The sequence below is a fragment of the Acomys minous genome, assembly GCF_964271855.1.
Source record: "Acomys minous genome assembly, chromosome: 12".
Taxonomy (NCBI): Eukaryota; Metazoa; Chordata; class Mammalia; order Rodentia; family Muridae; genus Acomys; species Acomys minous.
Window position 1 is genome coordinate 112384207 of NC_140493.1, and position 13242 is coordinate 112397448.

At 55.5% G+C, this 13242-nt stretch overlaps 1 protein-coding gene across 1 annotated transcript in view; it reads left to right on the forward strand.

Moving 5' to 3' along the window:
• Positions 1-1221: 1221 nt before the first annotated feature.
• ASPSCR1 (ASPSCR1 tether for SLC2A4, UBX domain containing) overlaps positions 1222-13242 on the forward strand; it is a 34682-nt gene continuing 22661 nt past the window's right edge. Inside the window, exons 1-4 of the mRNA XM_084751436.1 lie at positions 1222-1400; positions 2302-2357; positions 4987-5101; positions 6108-6208. Coding sequence (XP_084607562.1) covers positions 1299-1400; positions 2302-2357; positions 4987-5101; positions 6108-6208 — 374 coding nt within the window. The 5' untranslated portion in view covers positions 1222-1298. The remainder of the gene's footprint in view (positions 1401-2301; positions 2358-4986; positions 5102-6107; positions 6209-13242) is intronic.

Here is a 13242-nt window from a genome sequence, read left to right on the forward strand (position 1 = left end):
TCGCTGTGAGTTCGAGGCCAGCCTGGTCTACAAAAGCAAGTCCAGGACAAGGTTACACAGAGAGACCCTGTCTGAAAAAAAAAAAACAAACAAAAAACAAACAAAAAAAATTTCACTAAGTCTAGGTTATGTGTGTGTGGGGGGGGCAAACATGCACATATGGTGTCTGTGAGTAGCCCGTCTGATGGGGGTTGTGCCTGGTCAATGGCTGGAGGATCACAGAGACCTGCTCTTTCCAGATCTGGTGTTTGCAGTCTGATCGTGTGAGACCAGTGGATCTGGCACCTCAGGGCTGCAGCGCGATTCCGTAGCTCTTGCTCAGCCTGGGACTTGACCAGGGGAGGTCCCCCAGGCACCTGAGCCCAAGGCAGCCCACTCAGTGTTTCTGGGTTATGTGACAACTTCTCGACTCTCAGATTTAGTGATCTTCACAACAACCCCAAGGGCCACAAGCATTTCACTCCCCTTGCTGTCCTGGTGGCAAGTCAAGAAACGACCAGAAATTAGCAAGATGGCTGAGCAGGTGAAGGTGCCTGTCTCCAAGTCCGATGACCTGATGTTTTTCCCTCAGTTCCACAAAGTGGAAGGACAGAACAGACAAGTTCTCTAACGTCCACATCCATACTACGGCATGCCTGTACCCATGCTTTCACAGACACAGACACACAAAACAAACACACACATGTATTTATTATTGTTGTTTCAAGACAGTGTTTCTCTGTAGCCCTGGTTGTCCTGGAACTCCCTCTGTAGACCACCCTGGCCTCGAACTCGGGGATCTGCCTGTCTCTGCCATCCCAGGCCCAACAGAACATTTTTCAAAAAGGTCTAGAACGGAGGCAGTTGGGGAAAAGACCAGCGCAAGGGGTGTGAAGGCGATGATCACGGACAGGGACATCGGAGGCGAGGGAGTCAAGGAGGCACAAAGAACGCCATAGCTAGCACTTGGTGGCCGCAGGCAGCACAGCTTTGCCGCGGGAAGTCTCCAGAACGTGGAGGATCCCGGGAACATGTGGCGCGGGATGAAAAGACAGTGGCCCTGACCGGAGGGTGTTCCTTCTAGGGGACAGCCCCGTCCCGCCCGCCGTCGGGGCGCCAGGAATAGCCACCAGCCGGCCCGCCCCGAGCCGCACTGCACCGCGGCAGAACCAGGGAGGGAAACTAGGGCGGCGGGGGCGGAGCCGGGGGCGGAGCCAACTCGCTCCCGGGCCCCGCCCCCGAGGCCGCGTGGCCGTGCGTCCCGGCTGTTGCGGATAAAGTTGTTTGAGGCGAGCCGCCTGCGGTCACGTGAGCGGAAGATGGCGGCCCCGGCGGGCGGCGGGGGCTCCGCGGTGTCGGTGCTGGCCCCGAACGGGCGGCGCCACACGGTGAAGGTGACGCCGAGCACCGTGCTGCTGCAGGTGCGGCCGCCGGCCCGGCTGGGGAACGGGGGACGGGTGGACGGGCGGAGGGCCCGGGTCGCCGCGCCGGGGCCCCGCCCCTGCGGTTGCTCCCGGGGCTGCGGGGGGCGGGGCGCGGGGCCTGAGGCAGCCAATGGGAGGCTTTCGCGCGGCCGCCCGCCGGGTCCTCCGGCGCTCCCGCTCCGCTGGTCCCGGGGGCGGGGCGGGACCCTCGGAGGCGCGCTTCCTGAGCATGGCGGGGTCCAGGGACCCCACCTACGGGGTCGTGCCACGCGAGACCCAGGATCTTCGGCGCTCGGCCGGATCCAGCCTCCTCGGTCACCCGGAATTGTGGCGTCCCGCCCGGCCTGCTCGGCTCAGGGGCGTCCCTCCGGACCCTAGATCGGGCCTGTCTGTGTTCCCGGAAGTGAATTTTGCCAAGTCACTCACTGCTTTTGGCTCTTGCTGCCTGTGACCTGGTGTGAATTAACACCTGCCCGTTGACCCTCTGTTAGGTTGCAAAAGCGCACAGGGTGGGGAGGGAAACACAGGCCAAAAAGGAGGTTCTGCCACACCAAACACAGCCTCACAACCCTTTGGAAGGGCCCCGTTTGGAGCTGGGCTTATGCAGGAGAGGGTTTCTGGTCACGCAGCGGTTGCATAGAGGCTTCCAGGCCACAGAGGAGCCAGGGATGTAAAGTAGCCCCCCGCATGGCAGGTTATATCTGTGGCTAGAGGCCACCCAGAACCCAGAACACGGGACCAGGCATGAACGGGCTGTGGCACAGCCGGGCGTGTAAGTCAGAATTTGCAGGAACAGTTTGCTTGGCCCTATTAAGTGGGATGTTGGGTGGGCTGGCCTGTGTGCCTGCCAGATGAGTGCCCTGTCCGACATGGGTTTTACTGTCCCTTCGTCCCCTAGGTACTGGAGGACACGTGTCGGCGGCAGGACTTCAACCCCAGTGAATACGATCTGAAGTGAGTTTGCCTGGGTTCAGCTGTGGGCTTCTCAGTCCACCTCTGGTCTTTTTTTTTCTCAACACACACATTGTCTCTGCCTTGGAAGAGCCCCCTTGGGTAGTTTTACAACGACAGAAGTTTATTTTTGCCCAGTTCTGGAGGCAAAGTCCACAATCAAGGTGTCAGTACGGATGTGCTTTTTCTTTTCTTTCTTTTTTTCCTTTTTCTTTCTGAGTCAGAGTTTAGAGTTTCTCTGTGTGGCTTTGGCTGTCCTGGAACTCGCTCTGTAGACCAGGATAGCCTCAAACCCACAGAGATCTGCCTGCCTCTGCCTCCCGAGTGCTGGTGTTAAAGGCCTGGGTCACTACCACCCCGGCAGCCGTACTCTCGAATGCTCTGGGGGTGAGCTGGTAGTCCAGGTGTCTTTGGCGTGTGATTGCATCACTGCAGCAACCTCTTCCTGAGGACACAAGTCACTGGGTTGAGGGTCCTCTGGTTGTTTCAGCGTGACCTAATTTAATTACTCCCTTAACTTACATTCATATATACCTGAACCAAATAAAGTCATGCCCACACGTTTTAGGGGCAAAAATAGGGATGTGTACTTTGGGCATACAGCAGAGTGTGCATTCTGAGTGGCTGGGCTATCCCAAAAAGCTTCGTGCCAATTCTGGCCCACTCGCCTGCCCATGGCCCATGTGAGGGTGCCTGGTTGGATCTCTGACTATAATTTGAGCAGTCTGTCTTCAGCTCTGTATGAGCGTTGCTCCTGCCTCTCCTGGCCATCTACTGACCGGAACTTGTTTAAGACGCGTTCTTGCTGCCCTGGCTGCTGCCTGCCTGTAAGCCCACTGGTCTCCCTTCTTGGGTCTGCTGTCCTGGTTTGCACTAGCATTTTCTATGGCCGTTTGCTTTTGGGCTTTATAAACAGTCTGGTGTGTAAAAGGAACTTGTAGTAGCCTGCTTCATTGTTGTCTCAGAGGATTGGTGCCTCCTTCTGCTAACCTAGGCCTAGTCTGTCACGCCCTCCCGCCGGCAGGAACGACACAGACACCAGGATTCTTCTCAATCACGCTTTATTGAGAGCATCCTTTGAAGCTGAAGCGAAAGACCCCGAATGCCTGCGAGCACGCTGCTTAAATACTGTCTGGATGTGGCGTGTCAATGTCTCATTGGTTACATTTGGATGCCCCATTAGCATGCCCGCAGTCGAGAGGGCTGTGTTGGAGTGCTTCATTTGCATACCCCTGTTCGGGAGGGGTGCATTGAGAGGGCTTATGTCTGCGCTGGCTCGGGTGCGTTAATGGTTGCCGCCAAGTGGTAACGGTCGCCGCCATTATCGGGTGTGGCCGCGCCTTACACTAGTCCTGGAAGCTTCTAGCCTCCATACAGTCTAACCTAGACCTAGAACGTTTCAGCCTCTGAGACTCACTGCTTAATGAGCTCACCCTTACTTGTTCTTCCTGAGCTGGCTGTTCAACTCAACTGTTCTGGCTCAAACTCTTCGCCCAGCTGACTTACATAATCTCGTTTCTCTCTAGGCCTCTGAATTGCTCTGCTTGGCCTCAAACTAACTCAGCAACCTGCTCTAATCTTCTGGCTCCTTCTTATTCTCTGGCTCAATCTGTCTTCACCTGAGCTCTCTCTCTGCAACCCATCTCTCTATTACTGCCCTGGTAAACCTGCCCCCACCCCCACCCCATTGCCCCTTAAGTAGCTTCCCTTTCCTCTCTCTTCTCAGGAGAGGTGGGCGGATCCTAGTCTATCAGGTCTTCTCTGATTCGTCACCTTTTCTGCCACTCAATTAGATATCACTTTCAAACATGGGTGCTTCGTACATCAAACTAACTTTACCTTCCTTGTTTGGGACTAAAGGCGTGCACCACCACACCTGGACCTAAGCTTTACCTGATACTTGCTCTTTGCCAGGCTGGCCTTGAACTCCGATCTCCTTTCCTCTGTCTCCTGGATTAAAGTGTTTTTTATTCCAGCTGGATCACACAGACCTAGAAGGTCCTTGGATATGATCTCTTGCCAGAGCAGGCATGTTGTGAATTGAAATTCCTCTGCACTGGTGGATGTTCCTTGGTCTTGCTTGAGACAATTTTCTTCTTTTCTTTACATCTTCTACATGAATTGGTACATGTGTGTCAGGCATGCCTGCGGCGGTCATGGAACAGCTGGCTGGAGTCAGTCCTCTTCTTTTCCCAGCTCACTGGCGTCCAGCTCCACCCCACATCTAGGGCTTTTTCTGAGTCCAAGCTGGCCTCCAACTCCCTGGGTAATCAAGATGGCCTTGAACTCCTGACCCTTCTGACTACTCCTCAGAGCTGGGAATACGGGCGTGGTCCCCGTGGCAGGGCTGTGCAACACTGCTGAGTGACCCTAGGCCTCCTGCATGTTAGGCAAGCACTGCACCACCTGTGCTGCGTCACTGAGAGACAGCTTCCCCGGGTCGCTAGGCAGATGTCTGCTGCGGCGTCTGCAGATTCCACCCTCACCTTTCCCAGTGGCCCATCCTGCGGTCTTTCCACTCCTATCCCTGCCAGCCCTGCGGTCCAGACTTTACCTCTTGTTTCTTCAGGTCCTAACTTTTTGCTCTTGTAGCCAAGGGAACAGTAGGCATGCGGTTGTGTCTGTTCCGCAGGTTTCAGAGGACGGTGCTTGACCTCTCTCTCCAGTGGAGATTTGCCAACTTGCCTAACAATGCCAAGCTGGAGATGGTGCCTGTGTCCCGGAGCCGTGAGGGGCCTGAGAACATGGTAGGTGTCCAGTTGGGAGGCACAATGTCTGCTTCTCTGTCTTTGCTGGGGCCGTGGACGTGTGTGGGGTGGAGCTGCAGTGGAGATGTGCCGGGGCCGTGGACGCGCGTGGGGTGGAGCTGCAGTGGAGATGTGCTGGGGCTTTGTCCTGGGCCTGAGTAGGCGTGGGGAGGTTGAAGCAGGTTCTGGGTCCATTCTGCCTTCCTCCGTCAAGCCAGAGCTGCATTTCCTACCTGAATAACTCAGGACTGGGGGAGGGGGGAGGAATTTTCTTCCGTTATGCAGGTTTTGTGTTTGTGTTTTTGTTTTTATTGTGTTGTTTTGTGTTTTGGCCTTGATAGGGTTTGTTGGTAGTGTTTCCCTTGCAGCTGGATGTTTCTGGTCAGAGATCTTGAATTGCTGTGTGGACGTGGCTGACAGGCACTTGCTTCTCAGCCAGCCTCCCCAGAGCGCTTGCTGTGCCTCCGCTGCAGCTTTGCCCACTTGCTGACATGACCTAGAAAAGTGGTTCTTAGCCTGCGGCCCTTTCACAGGGGCTGCATACCACGTACCCTGTGTGTCAGATACTTACGTTCCCATTCCAGTTGCAAAGCAACAACAAAACTGTTTTATGGTTGAGGGCACCACATGAGGAAGTGCATTAAAGGGTGCAGGGCTGGGAAGGTGAGAACGTAGCTGGAGGGCATCGGGGACTTTCTCCACCTTAGGGTGATCATGTTCATTGTTGAAGATGTGGTTGCTCGTAATAAACAGAAATGGCGGGAACAGCAGGTGTCAGTCCCCTGTGCTGCGGAATTAGCCGAGTCAGGGAGCACCTCATCCTTGGCCTGCCAGAGAGGCTACACTGCTGCTGTCTACAGCCTGCATGAAAGTGTTCATGAGCTTGACGCACAGCACTCCTGGGAAGCCCCCATGGGCGTCACCCCCTCCTCAGTGCGGATCTCCCCAGGAGTGAGGAGGGGCTGCAGGGATAGTGCGTTTCTAACTGACCAGGTGTTTTCTCCAGGTTCGAATCGCATTACAGCTGGAAGATGGCTCCAGGTTGCAGGACACTTTCTGTTCCCGCCAGACCCTCTGGGAGCTTCTCAGCCACTTTGTACAGACCAGGTAAGCACTGGTCCTTCCCGAGCCCTCCTGGCAGAGTCTGCAACCCGCGCTGTGCTTCCACCCAGAGCCTGGGACTGATGGGCGGCCAAGGGAAATGAGATGTGGGCCGTGTCTCCCTGCGCCTGGGTAAGATCTGTGTTTTGGGGATCCATGACTAGAGTGAGGGAAAGACCACTCACTGCCTGTTGCTGCCTCCTGGCTCTGTCAGCTCTTGTTGATTAGTAGTTTAAGTGTTATTCTGAACTGTTTTTGTGGGGCTTTTTTTGAAGTTTTTTTGTGGAGTGGAAGTCTTGTCTTTTTGGAGTTTTTTGTTGTTGTTGTTGTTGTTGTTGTTTTTTGTTTTTTTTTTTTTTTTTTTTGGTTTTTCGAGACAGGGTCTCTCTGTGTAGCCTTGGCTGTCCTGGACTCACTTTGTAGACCAGGCTGGCCTCGAACTCACAGTGATCCACCTGCCTCTGCCTCCCGAGTGCTGGGATTAAAGGCGTGCGCCACCACGCCCGGCTGTTTTTGTTTTTTGAGACAGGGTTTCTCTGTGTAGCTGTAGCTGTCCTGGAACTTGAGTTGTAGACCAGGCTGGCCTCGAATTCATAGTGATCCACCTGCCTCTGCCTCCCGAGTGCTGGGATTAAAGGCGTGCGCCACCACATCCAGCTAGCACATAATTTTTTTTTTAAAGATGAATTTAGGCCAGGTGTGAGCAGCTATGTAAATGAAGTCCGTGGAACAGCGTGGGGCAGTGTTGGGCAGGAGCTCTAGTACTTAGGATGTCCTCAGAATTCCGATGAGGTCATGGGCACAGCTGGTTAGAAAGGGTCACTTAGGCTGTAGGTGCCGTTCAGTAGGGAGCACGCGCACACACACACACGTTTGTACACGTACGTGCATGCTGGGTATGGCTACCCATAATTTGGGACACTGACTCAGAAAGCTTGGGAGTTTGAATTACAGACCAGCTTAGGCTGTGTAGCATGGCCTTGTCTCTGAAAATAGGGATAAAGGAAGGCCAGTAGGTGGGGTGGCTGAGTGGCCCTGGGCTGGCGAGCTAAGATGAGAAGAAACTGTTGGAATTTAGGGACACAGCAGCAGTTGGGGCCACCTCAGTGTCAGGTGCAGTTGTGGGTCACCTGGCCAGAGCCCTGCTGCAGCTGCGTGAGCCCCTCCCTATGGAGGTTGTGGGCACTGATGGTCCTGCCTGCTCGTGCAGAGGGAAGCAGCTCCCTATGTATCCACGGAGGACAGAGCAGGTCACTTGGGGTCAGGGGGTCTCTCAGCCTTCTGTGCTGGGTCTAGAGAACTGAGACTCCAGACTGAGCCGAGCTGCCACAGAGGATTTTCCAGAGCTGAAGACAAAATGGCCCTGACTTCCAGGCTTACGTAGTCTCAGCCAGCAGGCACAAGACCCCTGTCAAGGGATGTCGTCAAATGTAGGATCAGGGGACAGAAATGATTCTGTTTCACAGGGAGGGAGGAGTCTGCTTGGGCTGGACGTCACGGAAGAGTGAGGATAGCGCAGGCACCTAGAGGTGACCAGTCCCAAGTTTACCCTTCAGGGAGCAGCCTGCAGCATGCTGGGGTGCTGGGGCAAGAAGCATCAAGGGTGGGTGCTGGGGAGGAGCAGTCAGGAAAGATGCAAGGCCCAGAGGACATGCCTCAGGCAAGCTGATGTCCTGAGGTGTCCCCCAGCCTTAGAGCACGGCCGAGACACCACACGTGGTGGCTGTTTCTCCTTTCCTGTCATGCCTTTCCCCCAGGGCCATGAAGATGAAGTGGCCCAGAGTATTTTGGGGGAGTTTCCTAGGGAGGGGCTGAAGGAATGGATGAGGTGGGGAAAACACTGGGGTCCACCCCTCAGGATGTTGGCTCTTCCTGTTAAGTGCAGTTGAAGACACAGACAGTAGCATGCTCCAGAACACCATGCAGCACCCGGGTCAGTGCCTCTGCCCGGGTCTGCCCGTGGGTACTGACACCTTTTAAACGCAGGGATATTGCATACAAAGTGATTTATACTTGACTTTTCTTTGTGGTACTGGGGGTTGAACCTTGGGCTGTGTGCATGCTAGGCACATGTTCTCCCACTGTGTTGTGTTCTTAGCACTCCCCTCACTCTTCTGACTGTGTGTGTGCCGGGAACTTGCCAGCTGAGGTGGGTTGCTGGCTACTAAGCCCCAGGGAGCCTCCTGGCACTGGGGTTGCAGGGTGCCACTGCCCAGCCTTCTGATGTGAGGGTGGGCTCAGGTTCTCGTGTCCATGGCAGACATCCCCCTCAGGGCTATCTCATCGCCCACCCCTGTCACTTTTTGAGACAGGGTCTCACTTGTTTGTGAGGCTGCCCTTGGACTGACTATAGCCAAGGCAGGCCTTGAACATAGGGTATTTTTGCCTCAGCCTCCTCAGTGCTTGGATGCCGTCACCCTGTGATTGACTGTGATTGTCATAAATATTTTCCTGAAGATCCTCATTCCTTCCTGCATGCTGTGTTCTGTTGAGTGGACAGAGCCTCCGTTTTGTACCTAACTTGTGTACCTGAGCTGACAGGCCCTGCTCCTCACTGTGTGGCCTACGGAGGCGGAGCTGGAGTAGAGCCGTCCTACTTCCTCCGCCAGAGATAGGGTCAGTGGACCAAGAGATAAGACATGATTTCGGACCTGAACTTGGAGGCCTGAGCTGGTGCCCACTTGTGCTCCACATGGGTGCATGCTTAGTCTCACGGTGAGGGTGGGGACTACATAGAGGGGACAGTTGGCTAACGGTGGATAAGCAGGCTCTGAGTGGTGAGCCCACAGCTTTAGGTAGTCTTTGTTTGTTTGTTAGTTTGTTTTGTTTTGTTTTTTCGAGACAGGGTTTCTCTGTGTAGCCTTGGTTGTGCTCACTTTGTGATCCACCTGCCTCTGCCTCCCGAGGGCTGGGGTTAAAGGCGTGCGCCACCACGCCCGGCTAGAACTCACTCTTGTAGACCAGGCTGGCCTTGAGCTCAAGAATCCACCTGCCGAGATGGCTCAGCGGTTAAGAGCACTGCCTGCTCTTCCAAAGGTCCTGAGTTCAATTCCCAGCAACCACGTGGTGGCTCACAGCCATCTGTAATGAGATCTGGTGCCCTCTTCTGGCCTACAGTTGTACATGCAGGCAGAACATTGTATACATAATAAATAAATAAATCTTTAAGGAAAAAAAAAAAAAAAAAAGAATCCACCTGCCTCCTCCTGCCTCTGCTTCCTGAGTGCTGGGGTTAAGATGTGCATCACCATCTCCAGTTTGAGGATTTACTTATTTCTGGTTTTCACGTTTGTCTGCATATGCTTTGTGCTCACAAAGGCCAGAAGAGGGAGTCAGCGTCCGGGAACTGGAGTTGCAGATGCTTGTGAGCTGCCATGTGGGTGCTGGGGCTGCAGCTGAGTCCTCTGCGAGAGCAGCCAGTGCTCTTACCTGCTGAGCCGTCTCTCCAGGCCTGGTGTGAAATGTATGAAATCGCAGAGTCTCATTTGGAGCTCAGGCCATCCCTACTGCCCCAGGGACTGACACCAGGCCTTCAAGTAGCTAGGGCTGCCAGCTTTGAGCCGCCCCATGGTCCTGCACCCTGATGTCTGGTCAGCAGCCACACTGATCGCTGGTCACATGATGGAGCAAGACACAAGTGGAAATGGCAGTGTCCAAAGCTATAGAAGTGGAGAGAGACAGGGCCCTGGGACTTTGTAGTGTTACCACACCTCCTGCTATGAGTCAGAATTTACCACATGTCCGGAGGTCCAGCAGCTTTCCACACAGCCTTCATGGGTGTGTGGTCAGTTGGGCCAGTCCAGCAGGCTGCATCGGGCAAGTGGCCACCAGGAAGTGTTGAGTAAGACAGATGAGGTGGGGTGTAAGGAGCTGTGGGGCACCTCAGGGTTCAGGCAGGCTCAGTCTCTGTCCGTCTGTGCCCCAAGTTGCTCTCTGAAGTCTGTTTGGGAACAGTGTGGGTTCTTTCTTTTCTTTTTTTTTTTTTTTTAATGTCAAGTTCATGGACTCATTGCAGAGGGTACTGCCCTCAGAGGTGCTGGCTCTGTAGGCTGGACGCTCCCAGGACCCACTGGCTCCATTTGCCCTGTTCTCAGGTGTTTCTCTTCCTCTGCACCTGCCCCTGGGTCCCACCCTGCTCTTGCTGTGTAGCGTAAGCCATTTCTCTGCCACTCCTGACTCTGAGTGCCAGCTGCAGCTCTCAGGAGAACCAGGTGATTCTTAGGGTTCCTAGGGATTAGCGGGTGGAGAAGACTGTGGGCAAGAAAAGCACTCCCCTGGGGCTCTGAGGTCAAGCCTATTCAGGGTAGGTTTGTGTACCCAGTGGCTGCAAGCATCCATGTAGTCCCAGAGCCTCCCTTCCTGGGCTTCCTTGTTCCCGCTAGGCAGAGCATGGGAACACGGGGCCCCACTGTCAGCAGCAGCGGGCACCGGCTCCTAGCGCTCTCAGGACATGGCTTCCCTCCCAGAGAGCACCTGAGCCAGGAGAAGCCACACTGCCTGCGTCACGGATGGGTGGGCGTTCTTGTTGGTTTTACCTGTTTGTCATTCACTTTGGGAGATGGTGGGCCAGGCTTTTCTTGGCAGCAGTGGTGTTGGTGCCTGCCCTTTGTTAGTTGGGTCTGAACAGGCGACATACACAGAGGCGTAGATAGTACTTCTTCTCAGCGTGCAGTGCCCTTTAACCAGGAGCTGAGCCCCAGATGCCCAGGCTGTGCACCCCTAAGGGGACGATGAGCCTTGTGGTGAGTGGGGCGTGCATCTGACATCTATGACCTGCTCAGCCACACTGACTCCCACCAAGGAAGGCTTGCTGGTCTTGGAGCCCTGGCTAGACACCACCAGCACTTTCCCATGTGGGGCAGGGTGTGATGTGGCCCCACTGGTGTGTGAGGGGTGTCTTCCAGTCCCAGCAGCAGGACTGGCAGTTCTGCTTGCTAGGCAGGGGTGGCAGATCTGGAATCTATTTTGGCAGCCCCTTCCTGGGCCCATGGCCACACGGCATGTTTACCCACTGCTCCTCTAGACGACGCTGTGCGAGGGAATTGACCCGCCTGCTGCTCGCTGTGGAGAAGCACATCACAGCTGGCCGCTGTCTGATAACTTGATGTTGGACTCTGCCCGTTTGTGATTTGTTATCCTGTGATGCCCCAGGCAAGGTCTCTTGGAAGGGGCACTGCATTGGCCATGTCCTTGCTGCTACTTGGGGCAGCCGTGGGTCAGGTGGCCAGACAGTATGACCTTCTTGTCGGAGTGTGTCACATGTCTGGTATCTGGGAGACAAAGCCTCGCAGCGTTCTCGTCTTCCTCCCCAGTCTCTGTCCTGGTTCTGTCTTCCTGGGCCGGTCAGGGTAGTTCCAGTACCCAGCTGCACGGTGACTTGGCCTTTTATGGAGGGGATACCAGCTGTGGACCTTACAGACCTCAGCCAGAGCCTGTCTTGCAGGGCGCGCTTAGTGGTCCCCTTAAGCCCTGTTGTCTTGCTATCCTGACAAGGCCTCCGGAGACAGAGGACGCCGGCAGTGCTGGGCCCTGTCAGCAAAGGCTAGACTCCAGGAGTGAGGAGCGCCCAAGGGCAAACCCAGCAGAGTACACTCAGGCTGCGGAGGTCTGTGTGGACTTGGGCGGGCCTGCTCCCCTGCTTCCTGTGGGGCTGACTCGCTGCTCTTCTCCAACACTTCTACTTCATTTCACCCCTGTGGACCTGACCCATTGGACCTGGGTTTGGTACATCTGTGCCCCAAAGGTCCTTTGAGCACTTGGGGTTGCTCACGGTGGAGGATTGTAAATACCCTGCTGTGCGGGTCTCGTGTCTAGGTGGCCGTCATGTGTGGCTTCCGCTCTCCCTGCCTGCCCTGCCCAAGCTCAACCTTTACCTCACCCTGGCATCCTGACTCCCGGCCCCCAGCTCAGTTCCTGCCCTGACTCTTCTTTCCTTTGGAGAACAGCTGACCTGAGCCTGTTCTCGCTAAGGTCTGAGATAGGGTCTGTGTTAGGACACATAGGAACTAACTCAGTCGTCACGGTCACAAGCAGAGGAAATGCTTCAAGGCCAGCTGGTCACCTGGCCTCCTTAGTCCCCTTGTTTGACAGCAAAAGGTAGGCTACACCTGTGTGTGTGCTGAGGGGGTGTCACTGTGTGACCAGTGTGCTTGGGTCTGCCAGTGTCCCTGGGGGACCTTGGGGCTTCCATGTGTGTGGCAATATTTGGAGACCGGAGAAAGAGCCCAGAGGCTGAGCCCTTGGGGGTTGTTTGAATGGTGCTGAGAAGGATGAAGGCCGGGAGGTGGCGGGGCCTGCGCGTGGTTGCCCTCTGTCTCCCGTGCCTCCCAGCCCTTCCCTGCTCTCCGCCTTCGCCCTCAGCTCACCCGTGGTGCTGAGTGCTGCCTGTGACTGCCACCCGGGACGGGAGACCAGCTCTCTCCTTCTGTTCTGGGTACCTATCACCTTGGACCCTAACCCTGTGGACATCTGGTTATTCTCCCACTCTTTGTGTCCAGGCACAAAAAGGACACTTGTGCTCTGTGGTCACAGGCGAGGACGTGGTAGAGCGCACTCCAGCACTTCAGGGCACTGGGTCAAGTCAAGTTCAGGCTGCAAACCATTATTACATGGAGGTGCCTGTGGGTCAAGAACTGTGCTCTCCTGCCCTTTGGGGAGTTGCTACCTTCCTTAAGTCCTGCTGGCCCCTCTTGGGTCTGGGCTGAGGGTAATGCTCACGGCCTTGAGAACCCAGGCTGTGTAGAGTCTGCAGAATGGTCCTGTGTGTCCAGATAAAGGCTAGACCCAGGACTCCCCAGTCTGCTTGGAGGGTTAGTGAGGTGATGTTGACAGTGTGCAGCATGGGGGAGGGGCTGCTTATCCCCTGTGGGTCTGGTGCCATGTGGTGGCCTTCTGGCTGGAGGGGAGGAGGAATCCTGGCCATGTGCTGCTGCTGAGGCCCTTCTCGGGCTCCATGCAGCCCTTGGCTGCCTCCTTCTGATGGCTGTGGGTACCGAGGGAATCAGGACAGCTGGGGCTGCCTAGCAGAGGGCTGGCCCTGA